General features: G+C 42.2%; 1 protein-coding gene across 2 annotated transcripts in view; it reads right to left on the reverse strand.

Moving 5' to 3' along the window:
* The window catches only part of CNKSR2 (connector enhancer of kinase suppressor of Ras 2), a 1,783,347-nt gene that overhangs the window by 1,529,201 nt on the left and 229,374 nt on the right, over nucleotides 1-24,772 (reverse strand). For both annotated transcript variants that reach the window (XM_086934554.1, XM_086934553.1), the window contains exon 2: nucleotides 3,173-3,336. In XM_086934554.1, coding sequence (XP_086790680.1) covers nucleotides 3,173-3,336 — 164 coding nt within the window. The remainder of the gene's footprint in view (nucleotides 1-3,172; nucleotides 3,337-24,772) is intronic.

Genomic DNA, 24,772 nt, shown 5'->3' on the forward strand with positions numbered 1-24,772 from the left:
TCACCTTCACTAACAGCAGTTTTTCCTCAGGTGTGGGTGTGAGTTCATACATGTGCGTGTGTTTGTAAGTGTGAGTGCATGCATGTGTGTGGGTGTATGCACGTGTGTGTGTGAGTATGTCTGTGTGTGCGTTCGTGTGTACATACCATAGACGTTTTTTTTTTATTGTACAAGTTGTTATGCAAGTTGTGAACACTTTAGCAGTTCACATTATCCTTGCGATTAATAATCACGGGCAGTTAAACCATCATGTGACCGCTCGGGCAGTTAAACTATCATTGAACGGCTTCTTATGATATTTAAAGATAACCACAACTAGAGTCCGAAATAATGAAGCAGCATAATGATATGTCTGAAAAATATGACATCCGTAACCTGCTCTTTGAAAGTCTTCACATTGAATTCATAATGACAAAGAGATATGAAGAATGTCACCCATCAAACTGCAAAGCAGAAAACAAGTCACCACCTCTAGGAAGCTGTCATGGTGCACTTTTGAAATGCCCAAGCAGAATTATGAAGGATACAATAGTCCAATTCACTCAATGGAATGAATGCAATAAAAATGGGAATCCATCCCTTCTCCCGTGTGCCCATGGTAAAAATAAAACAAGCGTTCATTAAAAATCAACTGGCCCTCAAGACAAACAAAAAATGTAAAATTCTACATGTCTAGGAAAAAAACAATCTCTAACATGAAACTTAAAAGCCTCCTTATTTTAAAAATGTGATCCAGGTAAGGGAATCAATTTATTCTAGAAGTTCTTTAAATAAGGATCCCGATCAACAAAAATTCTTGGGGCTGATATTAATGTAAGGATTTTCACTGACTAAAGCCTGCACTGTTGAAAGTGGAGGGTTTTACAAGATGCAAAACCAAGCACATTGTTTTAAAATGTCTTTGTCAGCATACTACTTCCTTGTGAATCACGAAGAAATTGGGTCAACACAGAGGTGTTCTCCTTCCATGATATTTGCAATGAAATGTCTCAGTGCTTTGTGGTTGATAATGCTCTTACAACGCATGGAATGGTTACCACCTGCCCCTGTTAGCAAATCTACACATAGTGTGAGCAACTAGTAGGGAGGGTTTCCACTACGGGTATGACAGCTGTGGACATCACTAAAAGAAGAGGCTGTCTGCTTCCCTAATAAAAAAAAACATTACAAATTGGCCCCTTGTGCGTGTGGTGACACCCTTAGAATAGTTCTCAACAAAGTGTAAAAAAATCCTTTACAAGATGTCTGTCCCATCGCCTACATCAGCAGACGTGAGTGGAAATCTGCGAAGGTTTTTTCTTATATTTAAAAAGAATATTTGGGCAGTCAATTGCTCTGCAGCCACAGTCAAATCGATTTAATTTCCCAATGCTTGTTTCTCCATGTGAAAAAAAATATTTTGGCAATCACCTCAATAAACTATGATTACGTTCCATGCACTATGCTACCATACACAGCAACACTTATGCCTATCTTATCAAGATGTATTCTATGTGTGCAGGTCAGTTGTGTCCCATCGATATGGGCAGAGGGCCACACTCCCCACCTTTTTCCAGGCAGGGAAAGTGTCTGCCAGGCTGAACAAAGGTCAGCCTGAGAGACACTCTTCTTATTCGGGTCAGGCAGCCAAGAGCTAGGCATGCGCTAAATGCACAGGCTCCTGGCTGCCTGAGCTGAACTTTGATAGGCTGAGGTCTTCACAGTTTTAAGTCCTGAAGTGCCCACGGCCAATTGTCAATCAGTGACACAACTCGTCACAGAGTGTGGTGGGGCAGCAGTCCCACTGACCCCATTCATCTCTGTGACAAGTGAGGGACTGATTCCATGAAACAAGGGCTGACATTTGTGGCCCAAATGGCAATGTTTTCTCAACTCATTGCCACTTAGATATGCAAAGGTTTTTGTGACTAAGTCCCACAGTGAAGTTCCCTACTTTCTATGAGGAGCAGATCCATTTGAAAGACTGATAAATGTATAACATATAATATGTATGCCAATTTTGAAAGATCTATAAAACTATAACTATATGGCAATAATTTACTGTTGGAGGCAGAATTACCTCTGCCAATATTTCAGTTCAGGGAACATAATATCTATTTGCTTTAGAGCACTGAATCAGAAACCGCTTGAAATGAACATTGGAAATATTATACTTTTCTGTTCTACAAAAAAATCCCTTTAATCTGTACCTGTAAATATCATCAATTGGGTAGTCTAAAAATGGTACTTTACAATGAACTCTTTAAAAAATCTTGTTAGCCCTCCAGAAGTTTTGTGATGCATGGTGTTCTATAATTCTGGAAATAAAAGAGTATTCCTTCTACTTTTTGATGATCATGCACCCACATTTGCATATACTTAGGGCCTTACTTAGAGCATGGAGGATAGGACAGTCTGTCATAAAAGTGGCAGATAACCTGTCCACTATATTACAAGTGTGTTAAAGTCCAAGTGCTTGTAATACAGCAGATAAGATATCCACCATGTTTGTGACAGAATATCCCATCCTCCAAGCTCTAAATAAGGCACTTAGTATCTCAATAATCTTGCTTTTTCCAAGGAGTCCCACTGATGGCACTACTCTCTCTGTTGATGTGCTCTTCAAATTTTATATTATATTGATGATCAATTGAAAAACGTTCCCCAAAGTTGAACTTTTATCCACTATGAACATTACTATAAGTGTCCTGGTAAGTCTCCCAGTAACTCCGCTCGTACTGGAGTAAAGTTACCAGGGGGATGCTGGAGTCTCCTAAAAGTGAGGAATTACCAAGTGAATCGTTAATTTGGGGGTCCAATTCCACCAGTAATTCCTTGTTTTTTCCTGGTGTTTACCTGAATTTTTGGGTCAATCACCACAAATCCACTGAGTCCACTGGGTCTCATAATTCAAATGGGGTTGGTAGCTGCTATTTCATACTTCCACTTACGGTTCTACTTCTTTTTTTAGTTTGATTTGGATTCTGAAACTTTAATGCTAATAATTTGACTTGTTGATCTTGTGCCGTTTTCTTTACGCATTTTTAGAAAATGTTATGTGTTGGTATTATGCAAGGAAATATGTATGTAACTTCATAACTATAATACATATATACCATGACTGCCATTAGACATTTACAATGCCCCATATTCCACACTTCTGTCCCCTCTTCTACTGCAAACACAAATTTACCAGAGCACAAAGCAGGTCAACAGCTTCTAAGATAAGTTCTTGATGGCCAATACGGGTGACTCCCAGCTCTTCCAGTTCTTGGTGAGTGATACGCAATAGTTGGTCTCCACCGATTTTCTCTCTCTCAAAGTTCTTGATATACTGCTGCAGGCAATCATCAAGTCCTAGAGAAAAAAAGTGCTGTTCAGTGATCACAACTTATCCAACGGTACCACTCTTACATAAAACAAGTATTTAATAACAAGCAAAGCAAAATGCTGAAACCATAATTTCTGCATTGATTCCACAGGGTTATATGCATTGTGAAACAACACTTGGCTATATCTAGCATCAAAGAGAACACCATACTATCTGCCTGACAGCTGTATACTACAAGTCACAAAAGCACTGTAAAATGCTGGGAACCAGAACATGGCTTGTTGTGAGTAGTGACAATAGCAAGCGCCTTTGCTCTGAACAAGGTTACTGTCCTTGCAGCTACTATTTGTTTGCGTCTCTTTTCCGCACAGCTTGTAGAATGTGTTGTGGCTCAGAAAAACCTTGTGCACAGTGTGCACTGAAGCTCTTTATGACCTCCTACATGGCATCCTCTGTCGGCGTGAGTGCACAGGCACACAGTTTAGAGAGAACATAGATAAAGACTACTAACAACTGCACATCCACCAATGATTTATCCCCTCAGGCAAAAATGTAGTATTGTAAGATATATTTTCTTATGTGTCGAAATAGTAAGTTGATTTTTTTTCAAACTGTTGATTCTGAATTAGTGTATTAAATGGGCTGTTGAAAGTGGGCAGCCTATCAGCAGAGATGTTTTAAAGCTTAGGCAAAGTGGGGTCTGGCCAGTGCTTCAACCTTTCAGGGAACCACCTGATAGAGCCAGAGCAACAAATAGGCCCTCATTATATGGAAGAAAGAACATTATCCTGGATCTGAAGGCAAGTAATTCTGATATGTATGGCTGCAATGGCCTAGATGGGTTACCCATGATGGCAAAGCGGGCTCAGGATTTGTAAATGAATAAATGACATTTGAGCATATGAAGCACAATGTTACCTGAAGGTGTCCTGTGTCTGGAGCTCAGAATCAAGCAGCTTACTGATTAAATAAAGACCTGAACTTCAACTTGGAGAACAAGAATGACAACAACACCACCACCCTGCTCCACAACCTCGGCCACCTCGAACTCAAGCAACTGGTGAACACCACCACAAACTACGCCGGCCACACGGTTGACCCCATATTCTCCGCCAGCAACCACGTCTCCTTCAGCCACTCTACCGGACTACACTGGACCGACCACAGCTGCATCCATTTCACCTTCAAGAAGACCACTTCCCAACACCACACGCAATAGATCCCCCGCAGATGCTGTAGCAAAGTCACCACAGACCAGCTAACCACATCGCTGAGCCAGAACCCACCAGCCGAAACCCCAGACACCAACAACGCAGCCCAGAACCTCGCACAGTGGATCACCAACTGGGCCGACAACCTCGCTCCTCTTAAGAACCCCCCAGGCAAGACCTGCAACAGGAAAACCACATGGTTCACCAACGCCCTCAAAAACTCAAAGAAATCCTGCCGAACCCTCGAAAAAGCCTGGCGCCACAAACGGACGACAGAAAATATGACAGCCCTCAAGAACGCCACCCGCAAACACCACCAGCTGATCCGCACCACCAAAAGGACACCGTTCAAAGAGCAGCTGGACAACAACACCAACAACAGCAAAGAACTCTTCAACATTGTTAAGGAGCTCTCCAACCCTAGCGCCAGCAACAACGACATTGCACCGTCGCAAGACCTCTGCAACTCCCTCGCCACATTCTTCTACGGCAAGATCGCAGACATACACGACAGCTTCAGCATCCAGACCCCACCTCCAGTCACTGAACCAACAATCACTCCCACCACCCTCAGCGCCTGGGCCCCCGTCAGCACTGAAGACACCACCCACGTCATGAACTCCATCCACTCTGGCTCTCCCTCGGACCCATGCCCTCACCACATCTTCAACAAAGCTGACGCCATCATCGCACCCCCCCTCCGGAACATCATTAACAACTGCTTCGCGTCAGCCACCTTCCCAGAAAGCTGGAAGCACGCAGAGATCAACGCCCTTCTAAAGAAATCCACAGCCGACCCAAAAGACCTCAAGAACTTCCGTCCCATCTCTCTCCTTCCCTTCCCGGCTACAGTCATTGAGAAGACCATCAACAAACAACTGACTGCATTCCTCGAAGCAAACAACCCACTCGACCCATCCCAATCCGGATTTCGAGCCAACCACAGCACCGAGACCGCCTTCATCGCAGCCACCGACGACATCAGAACCCGGATGGACAACGGGGAAACAACCGCTCTCATCCTCCTAGACCTCTCGGCTGCCTTCGACACCGTCTGCCACCGCACCCTAATAACCCGCCTACACAACACTGGAATTCATGGAAAAGCCCTGGACTGGATCACCTCGTACCTCTCCAACAGAACCCAGAGAGTCCGCCTCCCCCTTCCGCTCCACAGCCACCAAGATCATCTGTGACGTACCCCAAGGCTCCTTGCTCAGCCCAACCCTCTTCAATATCTACATGAGCCCCCTCCCCACCATCGCACGCGAACACAACCTCAACATCATCTCCTACGCCGACGAAACCCAGCTGATACTCTCCATCACCAAAGACCCAGCCACCACCAAAACCAACCTCCAGGAAGGAATGAAGGACGTCGTGGAATGAATGAAGCTCAGCCGCCTGAAACTGAACTCAGACAAAACGGAGGTCATCATCCTCAGACAATCCCGATCTGCCTGGGACAACTCCTGGTGGCCCACAGCGCTGGGCACCGCACCTACACCCACAGACCACACACGCAACCTGGGATTCATCCTGGACTCCTCCCTCATGATGACCAAACAAGTCAACGTCATCTCCTCTTCATGTTTCTGCACCCTGCGCATGCTCCGAAAGATCTTCCGGTGGATCCCCACCAAAGCCAGAAAGACCATCACCCAGGCCCTCGTCACCAGCCGACTGGACTACAGGAACACCCTGTATGCAGGAACCACAGCCAAACTCCAAAAACGACTGCAGCGAATACAGAACGCCTCTGCACGACTCATCCTCAACATCCTTCACCACAGCCACATAACTCCCCACCTGAGAAACCTGCACTGGCTCCCCGTCAGCTAGATGATCACGTTCAGGCTCCTCACCCACGCAAACAAAGCGCTCCATGACAAGGGCCCCGAATACCTCAACAACCGCCTCTCGTTCTACACTTCCACCCGCCAGCTCCGCTCCGCCGGCCTCGCCCTCGCCATTGTCCCACGGATCCGCAAAACCACAACCGGAGGAAGATCGTTCTCCTACCTGGCCGCCAAGACATGGAACTCCCTCCCCGCACACCTTCGACTGACCCAGGACCATCTCACCTTCAGGAAGCACCTCAAGACCTGGCTATTCGAGCAGTAAACAACCCCCCCCCATTCAGTGCCTTGACACCCTCACAGGTGAGCAGCGCGCTCTATAAATGTATTGATTGATTGGTTGATTTTAAGGGCTTTGCGAAAAGAGAGATGGTCAGGGATGGAGGTCCACAGTAATGATGTGTGTTGGCCCTAACGTCCTTGTTGTCTGCTATTGTTATGACGTAACTGATAGGCAGACAAGCAGTATAGTGATACAGGACAAAAACATGTAGCGATAAGAATGAGTAGACTTCTCGGGGAGGAAAAAGCTACAGCAAACTACCAGGCAACTTTTCGGAAACTATCAAAAAGGAAGTGGCAGAATTAATAGAAGAAGGAGCTGTACTTTGCAGGCTGGATTTCCAAACAAAGGAGTGAATCTGTGATCAATGAACAACAATGCTCCCCCTAATTGTACTGCCTTTTGTAAATGCATACGAATAAGACTGCCTCTAGGCAGAACAATCGTCTTTGGTGTAGGCTCGGCATTAGATTCTTTAACTCAATTGTTAATTTGTTTCTCCAAACATTAATGAGAAAAGGCATGTCTCTTTCAAAGACCCTAAGGAAACTAAATCTTATTACAGATCTCACATTCGATCTGACTAAACAAATTCTGGTGTTCAGGGCAATTGAATCACTTTATGTCAGTATCCCTCATTTAGTAACATTGAGAACGATTGAAAAACATCTGCAAGAGTAAAAAAGGACATACCATATTCAGTCCCATTCATTGTGGAATCTGCTGCATCTTTAGTTTTTTTGTCATTTTAAAAAAAAGATTGCGTTATTTAACATGGTGTTTTTTTGTGAACCGACTTATTAGTACATCGGTTGTTTCGCTAAATACAATTGCATTTGGTAAAACATTTCGACGATTTTTACAAAATGCATTTTTAGTGCATGAGGCCCCATGTGCCTAAAAAATGTGGAATGTAATCTAGTGCTCCTATAAAATGCTCTAAATCATTTAGGCCAAGTTTACTTACTATAAAACTGAAAGAAAGATCTCCAGTAGATCAAAGTTTTCCATACGTATATCACTATATCGCAGTTACTACATGGGGATTCACTACACCAGGAGGACCGTTAATTCTCATCTAATGTCCTTATGTTCACTTTCCCTTAACAATATCAGTGCTGCAGCAATTCCCCCTCTGTGCTACTTCTGATTTATTCCCATTGTTCATGACGAGCTCAGCTTGTCATGAGCACACGACCAGTGTACTGCATGACGAGCTGAGCTCGTCATGAGCATCGAAGGGGTACACCAGCAACACCCTCCTTTTGATATGTACGCAAGGGATCCTGCTGCAGCCCTTCTGAGTCTCATTGCCACCAGAGAAAGCATTTGCAAGACAAAAATAGGGGTTTGCCCTACTTCTGCACGCTTGCTATTAGTTTTCTCTGCACCCCCATGGAGACGGACGGTTAGGTGTAAGGACTTGACCTGCTTCTATTTGCTTGTGTGTATCAGTTGGGAAGGAATTGAGACTGGTAACAATACCACATACATCTTATGGTGGAATTTGATGTAACTCCAGAGAACCGTCCAAGTCGTTTTTTGCCATGTAAGCGTTACGAACTGTTTGACAGGAACACCATACTGTCCCTTTAAAGGTTCCTCTGCTTGCAATGTCCTGATAAGGCCTAAATAAATGTTTCCTCATGGGTGTCATTACTAAGGACTACGGGCCATATGTATCAAGGCAAAATGGGTTTGTAAACGCCAAAATTCGCAGAATACCGGCGTTTGCGAACCCATTTTCGCTAAATGGTATGTATGAAACATTTTTGGTGCAAAATAAGGAATCGCTAAATTTGCCATTCCTTATTTTGCGATTGCATTTAAGGAATTGCAGATTTTGCGATTCCTTAAATGTAATGTATCAAGGAAAAAAACATTCCAAAATGCCATTAAGGAATCGCAAATTACCACCAACTTCTAGTTGGTGGTAAGTTGTGAATTCTTTTAAAAAAGCATTTTTTTAAAAATCGAAAGGTGCCATGTGACGCTCATACATGCCCTTAGGGCATGTATGTGCGCCATATGCGCACACATGTTATTTTCAGGGGTGCAGCAGGGTGTTCTTGAGACACCTGCACCCTTGAAAATATTCACAATTTGCGATTAGCGAATTGCGATTCGCAATTTCCCTTTCATTGCTATGGGCCTCCTGGCCCATGGAAATGAATGGGAAATTATTCCTTAATTGCGATTAGCAATTTGCTAATCGCAATTATGGAATTTTAAGGAATCGCTAAAAAGAAGCGATTTTCTACATACATACCATTTTGCGATTTCTAAATAACGATTCCTTAAAAATCGCTATTTAGGAATCGCAAAACGGAATGTTGATACATATGGCCCTACATCTCACATGGACTGCGTACAATATAGAGTAGCTGCAGCCATACCATTTTAATTAGTTGTGTGGAAGAGGAAGGTTGCTTATTGTGACTAAGAAAATTCAATGTATATGTATGTTTTTATATTCTATCTGTACAGTTGTGTCTTTCAAGGGTTATGTACATCTATATTTTGTCAGGTTTTAATGTATTTTGTGAATATCCATGGTGACTAAACAATCCATTTGATGAGTCATGTCCATTGTTGTATGGTTGCTCCTAGAAGGTTGGGGACCAGCTCAGTGAAATGACAAATAAAGAATGTTGTGTAAAGAAAAACACTAGCCCAGTGATCAATTAATCAACTCACTGGCTTTAAACATATATTGATTAGTTCCCACTAGAGACCAATTTTTCTTTGTTTTACCAGAGAGGGCATTGGCATGCCTCTTGACTTCCTATCTAAAATATGATAAAGGTTCATAAATTGGTTCAGCCTGATCCATTTCTCAGATCTATTTCTGAATGGAAAGGTATGTGGCCTTTTTCATGTCAAAGGGTTTGGATAGAGATGTGGCAATTACATCAATGCTTCTTTTTGCTTCAAACTGTAGTGTTTACGTTATTCAGGCATGTTATTACATGTAATCATAGAAGGTGTACCTAATCCAGAGGGCACACAGCGATGTACAAAGCAAACGAGAAATATTAACAGCAGAAGCATGATTACTTGGAAATGTTTACATCACACAGCCTGAGGCAATTACAATTGATGTAACTGTGGTGAGAGAGGGGAAATGATTTGTCCAGTCGAAGAAGGATAAAGATGTAATGAAAAGCCATAAGTACATAAGGTCAGTAAGTCTTTATTACATGAAGTCGGTTCACCTGACCATGTTGGGCACACATGAGCCTGGAGGGCTTTGACAGGAGTTAAGTAACAAGAGGTAATTTTCAGGACATGAGATCTGAAGGCCTGTTTCCTTGGGAGTTCCTTTGTAGCCATTAGAATTTCAAGCCTGGGTAGTACAGGACTTCGAGCTGTGCTGTGCTGGTGCCTGGTGTTCATTTTTTAAGTCTAGGTAGGCAGGTTTGTTTGGATGGCGGGCCCTTCCTGCAGCACTAGGACGTCTTTATCAAACAACACCAAAAGTGAAAGCTGAAAGAGGAAGATGAATAGGAACAGAAAGAGAAATAGGGGGAAGAACGAGCAAAGGAAGAGCAGGAGGAAAGTTGTGGTATTTGCACCCTTCAGTGTTCAGTAGTCATATTTCACATTCCTGGATTGGGTTTTTATCAAATAGCTTCCTTATTGCATTATTTGCAGATATTCAGCAAAATAAAACATCCTTTCTTACTTTTTTGCATCAAAAGCATTGCAATTATCATAAAATAATTATGAAAGCATGCAGGTCAAGGTAACCTTGTATATTCTTTTGGTAGACGTTGAAAGTAATTGTGGCCTGCAGCACGTCAGAGAAAATATTAGTTCTGCAACAAATTCTGACCATTCAGAGAAAGCAAGGAAATACAAGATTAGAAATGTATGCTTGGGTGCTGAGGCAAACAATGTGTGATGTGGTCAAAGTCGTTTATTTCTGCCAGCACAGAAAGCAATCTATTACTGTCAAGGCTTGACGTTTTTCTGGTCAAAAACGGTTTCCTTAGAGCTGTATCCCTCATTTCTAAATAACTTGGTCATTCACTCGGGTGTGTGACTGCTGCAAAGATCTGTGAGCAACCTCCAAATCACAGGCTTAAGTTATAAGATGACAGAGGACTTGACATTTATAAAAAGCATATATTATTACCCAACTCAGTGGCAACTTTTATTCACTTTACTAAGATACAGCTTGCCCATGCAAATAACAGATGTTATTCGTATATACTGTTAATGAATAAGTAAGCCCTTCCTAGAATTGAAGTATTTGGCCTGGAAGTTCCTATTATTAGTTATCAATATCCAACGTAATGGTACTCATTTCATTCACTTGAGACAGGTGAAATGCCTTATCATCTAGCACCATATTCAAATATTTGATATGCAAGTTAATAATAGTTTTCATTTGTATCCAACTCAATTAGTACACGTTCGATAAACTTTGTCAGCAAAAAAAGGATGAGATATTGCTGGATGAGCTGGGTCTGGTGGCGTAGTGGACTAATGCATCCACTGTAGGACTCTGAGTTTCATCATATGGTCACAGGTTTTAATCTTGGTGGGTCCACTCAGCCTTTCATCCTTCTGAGGTCAATAAAATGAGTACCATTGAGTTGAGTAACAATAAACATCTGTTATTTCAGTATGCACCAAGATACCCCAACTGGAGAAACGCGTGCTTTACAAATACACGTTATATTATTTGTGCTGGCTGTCATCCTGTAACATTATCAACTAACTTGTTGATATGTTTATATGACCTTCAGGATGCTGGATGTAAATGAGGTCGATTCAAAAAAGCATTTATGAGTATGAGATGTAGAACTACAGTAGAAAACGTTTATGTACTTTTACCTGCCTTTAAGAATCGTCTGCAAAAAATCAAATTCCCTATTAGCAAAAGTGCAAGAGGGTGCAGTTTTATATTTGCACTAACTGTACATGAATATTCCCTGAATGTTCCTATTTTATTCCTATTTAATGTGTTTTGTGGCTAATTTGCAAAGGCATATGAGAGAACACAAAAAGGTAATTCTGGAATACTACTAAACAAACTCCAGAATGCTTTTGTGAATGGGTTTACATTTCTAGCCAGGAATGTTATGTGATTGTCAGGTTACATGGAGACCTCATCAGCAGTATTCTGAATAAACCTCCCAGGTGTGTCTGTAAATCCTCTAGATAGCGGCCGTAAATTTTATTCGTTTCAACTTAAAACTAATATAAACTATATAGATTGCCTTGGATGAGGAAAGGTTATAAATAACATGGACACAGTGTTTATAAACCGCATTCTAAAGTTTTCAAAAACTTTACAAAACTGCTTAATAAGTTTGACCTGAAGATATTTGCAGCATGATCTCAACTCATTGAGCCATTAAGCAGTCTTAATTTCCAACTCCTTTTTCATACTCCATTGAGTTGATTTATTATGTAGTATAAAGTCCTTGCCTAGAGGCATCTTGGAGCTGAAGAAACATTAATAACTCATCAGAAGAGGACTGGGAATTGAAGATCACAGTGAGGTCCAGAGGAGTCAATCTCAGAAGCATTAAGAAAATATTCTTAGGTGTTTTCCTAAAAGCTAAAGTATTGTCAAGATCATGAATTTGAATAGAAGAACATTGTGCATCTTAGAACCCAAGAAACATAGTGATCTGCCTCCTGCAAGGAATTGTTTATTATCAAGAACTTGTAGAGGAAGCGAGCCATAGCACAAAGATCTTGAAGGCGTATAGAGTGAAAACCGCTCACACAGACATCATTGTTCAGTTTCACGATATATTTTGAGGATTACGCCATAAAACTGATCTTTAGCTGCATCGGAAGCCAATGCAAGGCACGCCATGCTGCAGAATCAAGGTCAAATTGTTTCAAAAGTGCAACTTTGCCAGCTACAATTCATTGAATTAAGTGCAGCAACTAGAATCACTAAATATGTGCTATTGCAATAGCCATTACAAGACAACACACACAGAGGCATCTTCCTGGGACGACGTTGCTTTAGTAGGAGAAGCAGAATATTTGCTACAAGGTGTGGAGCATGAAAACAGGAGGAAGAGACATAGTGGATTTGGGCTATTAGGACTCTTGGAGCATTGCCTTCATTACTTGGAATGGAAGATTATGCAGCACTGGGATTCAAAGAGAGACCTGTGAATGGCATTTCTGAAGGACAACCCGCAAACATTCAGTTTTGTTAGCTCTTAATCTCGGAACGTTGAGACACCACCATTATTTAATGCTTATCAAACATTTGCCACGATTGAAGTAGAAGCTTGATGCAGGGTGGTCCATACACACAATACATTGCATGTCATCTGCATAGGACACCACATGATCTGAGGATACTGGGAAAAGGATTATAATATACTATGTACTAAAAGATGTGCCGGACAGGCGAGCCCAGTGGAACATTGCAGACAAATAGAACCTTGTAACATAAAGGATATAAGATGGTTAATATTAGTACAAAAAAAATTCCACCCAAGATGGATTTGGGGTTTCTATCTAAGAGGACAGCTCAGCGAAGCTTATAATCTGTCTGCCCACAATTGACGCACTATGTGTTTATAAGAAAATCGTAAATATAATAGAACAATATCATATTTTTCAGGATATGGTAACACTGTGTTCCAGTCAAAATTCATTTATTGTGAACAGTTTTGACAATGCTGGAGAGGGAAGGGTTATTTTAGTGTTTGCACCAGTTTAATATTGCAAATACATAACTACACCCTATCTTGAAAAACATGTAATCACTTTTGTAACTTGGGGTTTGATGTAGAATGTGTCCGTGACATGTTCCAGAAGAACAATGTGGTGGACGAATGTTCTCAAGGGAATGTTGTGTTTTGATTTGTCACTGGAGCCTGACTAGAAGAGGATGGCTGGGATGGTTCTCCTGGAGACTGTAATCTAATAAACCTTCATTCAACACTTTATATTCCTGGTGAGTCATCTATCATTAGATAAATTTACTTTTAACACTGGCAAGAGGAAAATACAGAGGCAGATTTACAAGCCCCTTGTGCCACCGGTGCGTCACTATTTGTGACGCACCGGTGGCGCATTTACTGCTTCATATTTACAAGGACAGGAAAAGCCACCCTGCATGACTTTTCCTCTCCTTGTAAATACGGCCCCTTTGCATGCAGCACTTGGCGTGAAAGGGGTGCTCCATGGGTGTTGATGTGGGTGTTCCCACGCAACACCCATGGAACCAGACACTTTTCCAGATTTATGAAGAATCGTAAATCTGGAAATGCGTGTAAATGCTACACCTCCCCAGGGGAGGCATAGGGAGGTGCAACCAGGAGAAATGTATTAATTTCTCCTCGTTTTTTTTCCTCTTTCGATGCGTGCTGCATTCTACTGCACAAATAGAACAAGGAATAATCTCTAATAATAAGGTGTCCCTTCCTGCACAAAAACAATCATTGAAACAATGACGTTTTTCAACTTCTATGTGTGCTAATGCAGCACACATAGAAGTTGAAATACAGCATTTTATATTGTTTTTATGTAGGAAGGGAACCCTTCCTGAACAAAAACAATCTCCCCACGACACAGGCATGATGCAAAGGTGCCTGCAGCGGCGCATGGCAGAGGTTTGTGCACAAGCGCTGGGGAAGCACATAGATGCAACATATTGTTGTAAATATGTTGCATCCCTGTGCTTTGAAAGTGACTCGGTGCGGCGGAGCCAAATGGCTTGCGGCACGCACTGAGCCACTTTCTTGTAAATCTGCCCTACAGAATTTATCAGAAAGTGCAAAAGGAGGTGAGCTAGAGAAATCATCTCAGCATCGCGAGTACATTTTTCATGAAGAACAGGCACTCGAAGCAGGTCGGAAATCACGGTATTCTGTGTGATGAGACTGGGTTGACTGAGAGTGCCAGTGAACAATTGCTGTAAGATAAATCATCCCAACCTTGTATGCCAACTGACACTGTGGGGTCACGTGCTCTGCCGCCCATGCCATCTCGGGCTGTGATTGTGTATTCAGCTGTGCAGCAATTGGAATCTCTTTCCACCCATCGCTCACATGGAAACTGCATAGACATATCAGGTGCAAGGGTACTGAAATCCGCTGAACAAGAAGTTCTAGAGAGACACACAGTGTGTGCATGTGTGCAAGAAGCAAACAAATACGCGTAGTGAAATTACTTAGGAATGCTATCAAGACTGACACAAGATTGTGGAATTTTAGTGGAGTGGACGTGGTGAGTGACAATGAAGAAAGGGAGACGGTCGTGTCAGGCAATACAAATAAGTTGAGTTGGGAAAACGGTCAGAAGTGAGAAAGAGTCAAAGAAAGGTGAAGGAACCAAAATATTAAGAAGACTATGAGAGAGATGGGTGAAGCAGTACTTCGGATGCTTTACACTTTATACTCAGTTCTAAACCGTTCAACAAATGCATTGCATATTACTTATTACTTTATATTTGTGCTTTACACGTTATCCTTTTGTCTCCTATGCACATTCTTCTTAGTTTCTGTATTGTTTGTAGGTAATGTCACTATGTTTGTTTTTCAATTTTTGTTGATTTGCTTTAGATAGTCTTTTTTTTGTAGGAGGGTTTGATTGTTTATATGAGAGGGAGATGTGTGTTAACTTGGAGTCTGGTGTGGAATGTGGCTGTGTCATATTCCAGTAGAACAATGTGGTGGGGGAATGTTATCAAGGGTATGCTATTGTTTGATTTGTAACTGGAGACTGGCTAGAAGAGGATGGCTGGGGTGGTTCTCCTGGAGCCTGTCATCTAATAAACCTTATTTCAACAATTTATATTCCTATTGACTCATCTATAATTGCTGAAATGCACTTTTAACGGCCACACAATTCAGTCAGTCAGTGTGCAGCACATGCACCAACCCTTGTACATACATGCACCCTCGAAGAGGGATACTTTAGTATTCATTTAATTCTCTAAATTTACTTACCAGGTGTATGGAGGCTAAGAAATGCAGTTAGTGAATGAATGTCTATGGACTGGAAAATCCATGCAGATATGTGCCTGGTGTTTAGTATGTGCTGTTTTAAAAAACCTACATTATCTATGAATATTTTCTTTACAAGCAAATGATTTGTCCAATTTATTGAGTCTTGTAGTAGCCCCCACAAAATGATCAGGTGCTCACAAAATCCAACTGTGATAGAAAAAATACAAATGGCATCCTGGGCACCAAATGTAAAGTTTGTTTGTTTACAACCCCCGTGGATGTAACATGAGGTGATTATGTGTTGTAACACGTCACCCTTAGCTCCTCCACGAAGAGCCAATTTTTTTCGCAGAACAAAATACGGTGATCAACCGTCCGTCCATACCATGGACCGCCCGTTATTTGGGACTCTTGTCCATTTTCCGTGAGGAATTCTTTCACGGACGCCTTTTGTCCATAATTTCGGCCATCAGAGCGAACTGTCACTCTGCAAGCAACTTGAGAGTTCTTTAATTCTCACTGCAGGGGCCAGCTCGTGCATCTGCTGTAATCTTAAGGGCCTGCGGCAGCCCCACCCGGGGGTCCCCTCACAGCAGGGTCAGAATGGTGGCAATCATCATGAAGATTTTTTTTAAAAAGTCTCTGTTGTAAGTAGATTAGGTAGGCAGCAGGACACGTCTTCGGGTTATTAAGATAGGTTTATTGAGATAGTACGGGATAAGACAGCATAGCAGTAAACCCCCTTAGGTTACAAGATAGAAACTCTAAGAAAGGATTACTGACACCAAGTAGCCATATTGAAGTAAGTATAAATATACAACAGTCTCAGTCTCACTTAACTATATGTTCTGTAGGTAGTACAGTGCCACATTTCAGATAATGTGGTAGACAGTGCATTTTACAGCAAACTGGAACCACACAAATGGGGAAAATTGTATATCATTTTTAAAGGGACCTGTACATGAATATTCTTGGTTTTCCACCGATGATTTTTGGACATGAGTGGCAAATCACTCATTTTAAAACATATCCGCATGTATCATTGGTGAATGCAAAGGAGTGGCAGACAATTTGATATCAGGCAGGAGGGATGGGCATTCTCCTCCAATACATTTTTAGTAAACATGGTGATAAAGAGTGAATTTGAAAGGACGCCCGACTGCTAATAATTGCCTAAATTTGATAGGATTTAGCAAGACATTTTTACCGAGGGTTGGGGAGGGCTAGGGGTTCACTTCCTGCTAGAAATAAGGTAAATGTGTAATGAATAGTCAATTTTATTGGATGATTTTTTGTCCTAAATTTTAACCTTCTGTCCTGAATTTTCGTCCTGAATTTTGACCCTTTGCCCTGAATTTGTACACTGACCGACCTGAATTCGCATCCATGCCAGTTGGTCACCCCAGTCATAGCAGAGCGTAAAAGCAGAGGATCAGACAGAGTACTTCATAGGTGAGTATGAGTGTGGGGGTAATGGGGCCTCTGTATATATACATGTATGCCTTCATGTATGTATGCATTATTTGTATAGGTAATGAATCACTATTTTTAGGTCATAATGATCCAGTGAATATTGACTAGAAAATATTCACTCTATTTAGTCATGGATGCTGGAAAGTAATAAATAACACGACAGATGTGTTTATAAGCACCATTTTAAACTTTGCAAAACGTTTTAAAACAGCTAATAGCTTTAACCTATAGATTGCAGAAGCTCAACTCATTCAGCTATTTAGCTGTCTTCATTTTCCGGTTCCTTTTTCATACTTGATTGATTTGATTTAATATGTAGCACAATGTTCTTGCCAAGAGTGATACCATTTTAGAACATTTTCAAAATCACCATCCTCGGTTGAGAAAGTTTATCATCGATAAATCACCATGTTGCCTCAGAATAGCATCAGGGACGCCAGATTCCTGTTAGACTCAAAGGGCCTCATTTATGAGAAATGACGCATCGCTGCGTGAAAGGAGTGATGCGTCACTTCTCAGTGTGCACTCCTTGCGACATGATTGATGCGTCATATTTGTAATATGACGCATCATGTCGCAAGGAGTTACAGATACTTCAGTATTTCTGACGTATCTGTAGGCGCAAAAGTGACGCATTGCTTGAGTGTGTCACAAAAGTGACGCAACTCCAGCAATGTGTACTTTCACATGGGCAAGTCCCATGTTGATAGTGCCTGGGTCAGTCTTACGCCTGCCATGAAGCAGGCGTAAGATTTTGACGCATTAGCGGCCAAGAAATGGCGCAGTGAAATCTTATACATTTCACTGCGTCACTTCCATGACCTTTTCTTGCGTCAAAACGCCCCCCTTGCATACATTATACCTGGCGCAGGTATAATGTGCCGCAGGGGTTTACAAAGTGACGCATCTACCTAGATGCGTCACTTTGTAAATATGGCGCAACAAGGCGCATTTCTTACTTCACTGGTGCGTCACAAAAAGTGATGCACCGGCGGCGTAAAAGTGACGCACAGCCTCATAAATGAGGCCCAAAGAACGCATGCCCTTGCACACTGAATAAGGCACCAGGGATGCCAGCCCCATGCTGGCATTGAGACATGCCTGCTCCATCTGAAATCACACCAAGACAGCCGTTTAGACCTGAACTAGACAGTGGGACAAGAAGAGAAGGATTGGAGGAATCACGCAACAAGAGTCCCCAGAAAAGGCCCTTCTTCCCTCTTGAAAAACAAAAATATCTCCATACAAAAGATTCAATTAGAGCAATGTAAACACTTCAATGACTTGTCTTCACCACGTTTTGAAAGTCAGCTCTCCTGAGCAGTTAAGAAAAGAGGTGCATCTCCAGTCGTTGTGTGTTATAGTTGGCATCACCACAGTGCTTTGATTTCTCATTTGCAAGCACTCTAGTTTGCCTCTTTGCTTGCCACCTCTCCCTGGACCTGGCCTTGATTGTGGTTGGCCAATTTGATGGCCTGCGTTATTGACCAATTCACTAACCCAATTGTAGTACCAAACTTAGTAACCTACAGACTTTTCTACTGTTATTTTTCTAAATTACGGAAATTTGCATTTTTAAATTGGATTAAGTAAAATATGTACAGAAAAGAAGTTTAACTTGACTTGTGTTTTGAGGTGGCTCGAGTCTCCTTATTTAAAAAAAAAAAGGGCGGTTCGCTTAAACTCGAAGGCTCCATAATGTTTTTACAAGATGCCACAATACAGATGCTAGATTTGAGACTCAGAATGCCACTTTGCATGATATTTTTTCCGGTAGAAATGCCTTTTTTGAAGTTTAAATATTTCACGTTATTCACATTCAAAGTTTTAAATGTATAATTTATTTCTGATTGTTGTTGTGAAACAGGGAAACAATATTAACAGCAGCAAATTTTAAACCGAATTAAGCTTTAGTTATTACCATTTTATTTGCGATACAAAGAGCATGTGTTGTCACATTACTGATGAACGTAAACAGAAGCTCGCATAGTGCTTGGTTTGTCCTTTCTACAGTCTCACATTGTTAGCAATTCATATTTCCTAGTACTGCATAATGTATTCAGCTGAATAATATATGCAATTTGGCGCCACTTTTTGTGCAATAATACAAATATATATTCGTAATGCCTAGAAAAAAATGGAGGAAAGAATATTGTAGCTGTGTACACAGGATTTATTGGAGGCACGACCTGTGTATTTCATAACATTTTTCCCAGTTGCTGTGCTAGTAATGCTCTTCAGAACCATTGCTACAGAAGTGCTTTTGTATTGAGCATGAAAAAGTTGCATGTAGTTATGCAAAAGGAATTTTACCAGCAACATGTCACATGTCACTACTAAAGTTACTTTTAGGAAGCTAAGATGATTGGGCCTCAGAACCCTCCACTCCAAAATCATCATTTGCAATCTTCTCCAGTGGCCTCCCTAGAGTGGGGCCCAATGGGGCCTGTACCCCGGCTCTATTTATTCTGGCCTCTCCTTGTGCCCCGGAGAAAAAGCTGTTGAATGTGCCAAGTGGTGACTCAGAAAAAACAGGCACTGCACCTTACCACGCACATTCATTTGTCCAACTACATTTCACTAAAGGCAGTGTTGTTTGCTTAAAATGTTTAAACCTGACTTTGCATGTATGTGCGTATATGCAGTGTTTTAAATGGAAATCTAGAAGTGCAGACACTCACAGGCTTATTTACAAGCCTCTTGCGCCACTTTTGCGTCAATTTTAACATGGGAAAAGTGATGGACGGGTAGCGCAACAGCCTTGTAAATAAGCCCCTCAGTACTTAGAGTACTTCTTTGCTCCTGAGAGGTGCCAGTACACATATATAGATACATTGAAACAATATGGCGCTATGCCTGCGTGCTCCAAATCGTGGGTGGTGCTAGTGAGTAGCACTCGCCAAGAGCTACAAAATAGGAAAACAGGACATCCCACATTGAAAGAAAGTCTCGGCACTCCGAGGTAGTTGGTCGCAAATGTAATCCATTAAAGGGGAGACAATTGGCATGCCTTTGTTGTGACAAATTATCCTCAACAAAGTCAACAACAAAGACGTGGCAAACACTGAAAAGAATTGATGTTTTCCTCCGCTTTAATGGATTAAATTTGAGGGCCTTGGAGTGCTGTGACTTTCCTTCCTTGTTAGAGCGTTGTGTTTTCATATTAGAATCGTATACACACGTTAATACAAAGTCAGATTTAAACATTGTAAGGGTGTGTGTATGTGCGTGTCTGTCCTAGATCACTCCACCAGTCTTGCCTGTGGCCCCAAGTATGCCCTCCTAAAATTCCCTTCAAGAGTAGGGTGACCAGAATTTTAAAGCAAAAAACGGGACATTTCACAAAAATAGAAGAAGGACTATATTAGGTCAAACGAGCGCACAGAATGACAGCGCTCCTCAGCAGAGAATTACAAAACATACAATAAGAACACACATAAAATGCAATTTTTAAACCCAGTAGCTTGTCTGTGAATTAAATTGCTTTCTTAAAACAACTGCTAACTATCCCTGCTTTGTAAAACATAAAAAAACACCTCCCCCATTTTTAGTCGACCTCTCCAAAAACCGCAACATGAGCTAAATTTCTCGAAATCTGCCCGGATAGCTGGTGAAAAACGGGGACTGTCCTGGCAAATACGGGACGCCTAGTCACCCTATTCAAGAGACGCCCCATATCTTCTCAGTGGTACTGCATAGAACATGTCTTAGCCAGCAAGATGTGTGCAGTTCTCAGGCCCTATCATGAACAGTTGTGCTGTCACACTGCTCAGAGTAGATCTAAATGCCTGTTTTATGCGCTTGCACAGTGCACTGCTGAAAGTGCATACGTCTAACTTGAAATTTCGCTGAGTTGTGATTTTCAAGCCGCGCAGCCCAGAAACACAGATCAATGGCTGCCTTTCTCTGTTGTTGAGCTTCGCTCCTTGAAAATCATCCAATAACTCGATGAAATTTAAAGTGACATCTATGCGTGTCAGACAGAGCAGTTGCACAAAATTTGCACTGAGCGAGCACAACAGATCATGAGCGATGTCACAGCCGAGCAGTGGTGGCAACTCCGCTAAGGCGGAGGAGCATCACCCCACTGCTTTTTTGCAGTGACACAAAGGTAAAAAAAATGATGATAACTTGTGTTATTATCATTTTGTTTTCTCCTACTTCCGCCTGCTTTGCGTTAGGAGGCAAATGCAAAAACCACAGTTGATGGACAGAATGCAGAACAATGTCATATGTTCACCCCAGTACAGAGATCTGGGCCCAAATCCATCGCTTTTTTGCACTCCACACCACCTCAATTCAGACATGACCATATGCAAATCAGTCTGACCCTGTGCTTCATGGGAACAGTCCAGCCCGAACTGCCAAGCCATGCCTTCCCTGGACCGCAAACAAGCTTCCGAGGACCAGTTTCTGGCATTCCAGACGTCTTCAGCCCGGCTTGCTTGAATCCAGTGGTGTGGAGAGCATGGGACTCACGTCTGAGCATACCCATCCCACTCGGGGTGACAAATGCAAAAACCACAGTTGATGGACAGAATGCGGAACAATGTCATACATTCACCCCAGTACTTAGATCTGGGCCTAAATCCATCGTTTTTTTGTACTCCACACCACCCCAGTTCAGACATGGCCATATGCAAATCAGTCTGACCCTGTGCCTCATGGGAACAGTCAGGAAAAAACTAAGGGAGTTAGAGGGTTACTAGCTAGGCTCGCCCTCCAGTCATACAAGTCAAAAACAAAAAAGGTTTCTGTTTCCAGATACCTGAGAGCCTTGCTAGAAGAAAGACAACCAATACTCAATGGGGTTGGCTGTTGGGATTGTGTATAATGTATAAAAAGGAAAAATTGTTCATTTTTCAGGTGTCCCCTCACTCACCGGGGTTGCCCCTCGGTGACATGCTTCATCATTGGGGCCATCCCAGTCCTCTACGGGCTGGGGCGTGCTACGACTTGCGAAGTTACGTAGGAGCACTTAAATGGACTATGTGTGGTGCATGTGTATTTGTGGGGAGTGGACTATGTGTTGAGTTAAAAAATACCTGCCCAGTAGGTTACTAATAAACTTTATTCTGGCCTTTAGGTGGTAGTATTAAAAACGGGGTAGGGAGATAGGTTGTCCTAAACTTAATGTGTCCAGATGTACCTATCAACTCCTAAGTCGACATGTTTCGTGCATACCCCAAGCACTTCTTCGGGACTACACAGGGACCAGCCCTGTGTTCGCCACTCCTTAACTCTTTCACTGAGATATTTACAAAAAGGTCTTTCGACTGCAGCAAACTCTGCTAAGTGCATGCATTTATACCTACGTATTTTGTTCCAAAAAACACGTGGTTCCTGAAAGATAGAAAACAACTTTAAAAGTCAAGGGGTGATTAGCCCCATTAGTTATCACACACAGTTTTTTGCAGAAGTGATGTACTCTGTGAATTCGGAAGCGGACTCAATGGCCGTGCTTGTTTTCATGCACAAAAACGTGATTCCTTTCGTGCATTTTTGAACGTGGTTTAAAAAAAAAAAAAAAAACACCTTTCTCAGTGTCACACCCATACATTCATCAGTCATACACACTCATACATACTTTTTACGAGACCTAACTGGGCTCCATGGAGTCGGAGGGGTATCGGTATCCTAGCAACTCTAATGGGAGAGAAATAGAGTTGTTAAGTCACCCAGCACTGCACGTTTTCTTGGCGATGTTCCGTTTCCACATCGGCAGTCCTTAGTGCCCTATTTTCACTTACTTGTGCTCTGGTTACCTCCTGCATTCAGGCACCTACTCTGTCTCCCTCCGGTCCGGATGTTATCGGACTGGGGGTTCCGTGATGTTTATATGTTGATGCCGTTCGCGGTTTCCCAGTGCTGGCGTGGGAACGCCCTTACGCACGCTAGAGTGTGTAGTTCTCTACCCGTGTCCCGCCTACATGGCGGCCATCTTAGGGGTATCGATCTTCGCTCTTTGGTTTTAAAAAGTGTCTAGTGTGACTATTTTCACATAAAAACACCTCTAAATGAATTTGGGGTGTTATACAGGGTACTTGGAATATTATCAGGGTGTTAACCGGCCGAGTTAGAAATTCGAAAAAAGGTGGTAATTAGTTCAAAATTAAAGCTACGTACCGGGCTCGCTAGTGCTACCCTCCGAGTTGGGTGCAGAGTATCACAACCATCCAGTGATAGTTTTAGCTAGTAAGAACAAACTTCAGTATTTCATCAGGGATCATAACTATCCAGTGATGGATTAAGCCAATAAGGATAAACTTCAGTATTTCATCAGGGATTGCACAGTTAATACCAATAAATGGTAAGACTTATACTCGTGAAACTTCATGAGTTTTACACATTATGGGTCTGGTTTCATTTTGTCTACATTTGTCATTTATGTAAACTGTCCCCAGGGAATGTCATCATTCAGTCCCACGATATGTGATATCCAGCACTACCCAGCGCATATCATTGGGTGTGTGCCACCTGACTGAAACTACAAAACAGGTGATTTGTAACACAGGCCTCACACGGGATTTAAAAAACTTCTCAAACTGCAATACATCAGGGGTCGTTTACATGATCACATGTGTGTGCAATTTGCATTACATAGGAATGACAACCAGAAAGGTTAACACGAGAATGGTTGAACATCGCAGCAACTTCAGGTGCAAACACTCGAACACCAAAATGACAACACACTTTTTGGAAAAGGCACACACACCCAATGATATGCGCTGGGTAGTGCTGGAAACCCAACCACCCCATGCTGACATGGAAAAGAAACTACTAGAAAAGGAGCAACGTTGGGTGTTTAGACTTCGTTCACATATTGTGGGACTGAATGATGACATTCCCTGGGGACAGTTTACATAAATGACAAATGTAGACAACATGAAACCAGACCCATAATGTGTAAAACTCATGAAGTTTCACGAGTATAAGTCTTACCATTTATTGGTATTAACTGTGCAATCCCTGATGAAATACTGAAGTTTATCCTTATTGGCTTAATCCATCACTGGATAGTTATGATCCCTGATGAAATACTGAAGTTTGTTCTTACTAGCTAAAACTATCAGTGGATGGTTGTGATACTCTGCACCCAACTCGGAGGGTAGCACTAGCGAGCCCGGTACGTAGCTTTAATTTTGAACTAATTACCACCTTTTTTCGAATTTCTAACTCGGCCGGTTAACACCCTGATAATATTCCAAGTACCCTGTATAACACCCCAAATTCATTTAGAGGTGTTTTTATGTGAAAATAGTCACACTAGACACTTTTTAAAACCAAAGAGCGAAGATCGATACCCCTAAGATGGCCGCCACGTAGGCGGGACACGGGTAGAGAACTACACGCTCTAGCGTGCGTAAGGGCGTTCCCACGCCAGCACTGGGAAACCGCGAACGGCATCAACATATAAACATCACGGAACCCCCAGTCCGATAACATCCGGACCGGAGGGAGACAGAGTAGGTGCCTGAATGCAGGAGGTAACCAGAGCACAAGTAAGTGAAAATAGGGCACTTAGGACTGCCGATGTGGAAACGGAACATCGCCAAGAAAACGTGCAGTGCTGGGTGACTTAACAACTCTATTTCTCTCCCATTAGAGTTGCTAGGATACCGATACCCCTCCGACTCCATGGGGCCCAGTTAGGTCTCGTAAAAAGTATGTATGAGTGTGTATGACTGATGAATGTATGG

Source organism: Lissotriton vulgaris, chromosome 8 (genome assembly GCF_964263255.1).
Source record: "Lissotriton vulgaris chromosome 8, aLisVul1.2, whole genome shotgun sequence".
Lineage (NCBI taxonomy): Eukaryota > Metazoa > Chordata > Amphibia > Caudata > Salamandridae > Lissotriton > Lissotriton vulgaris.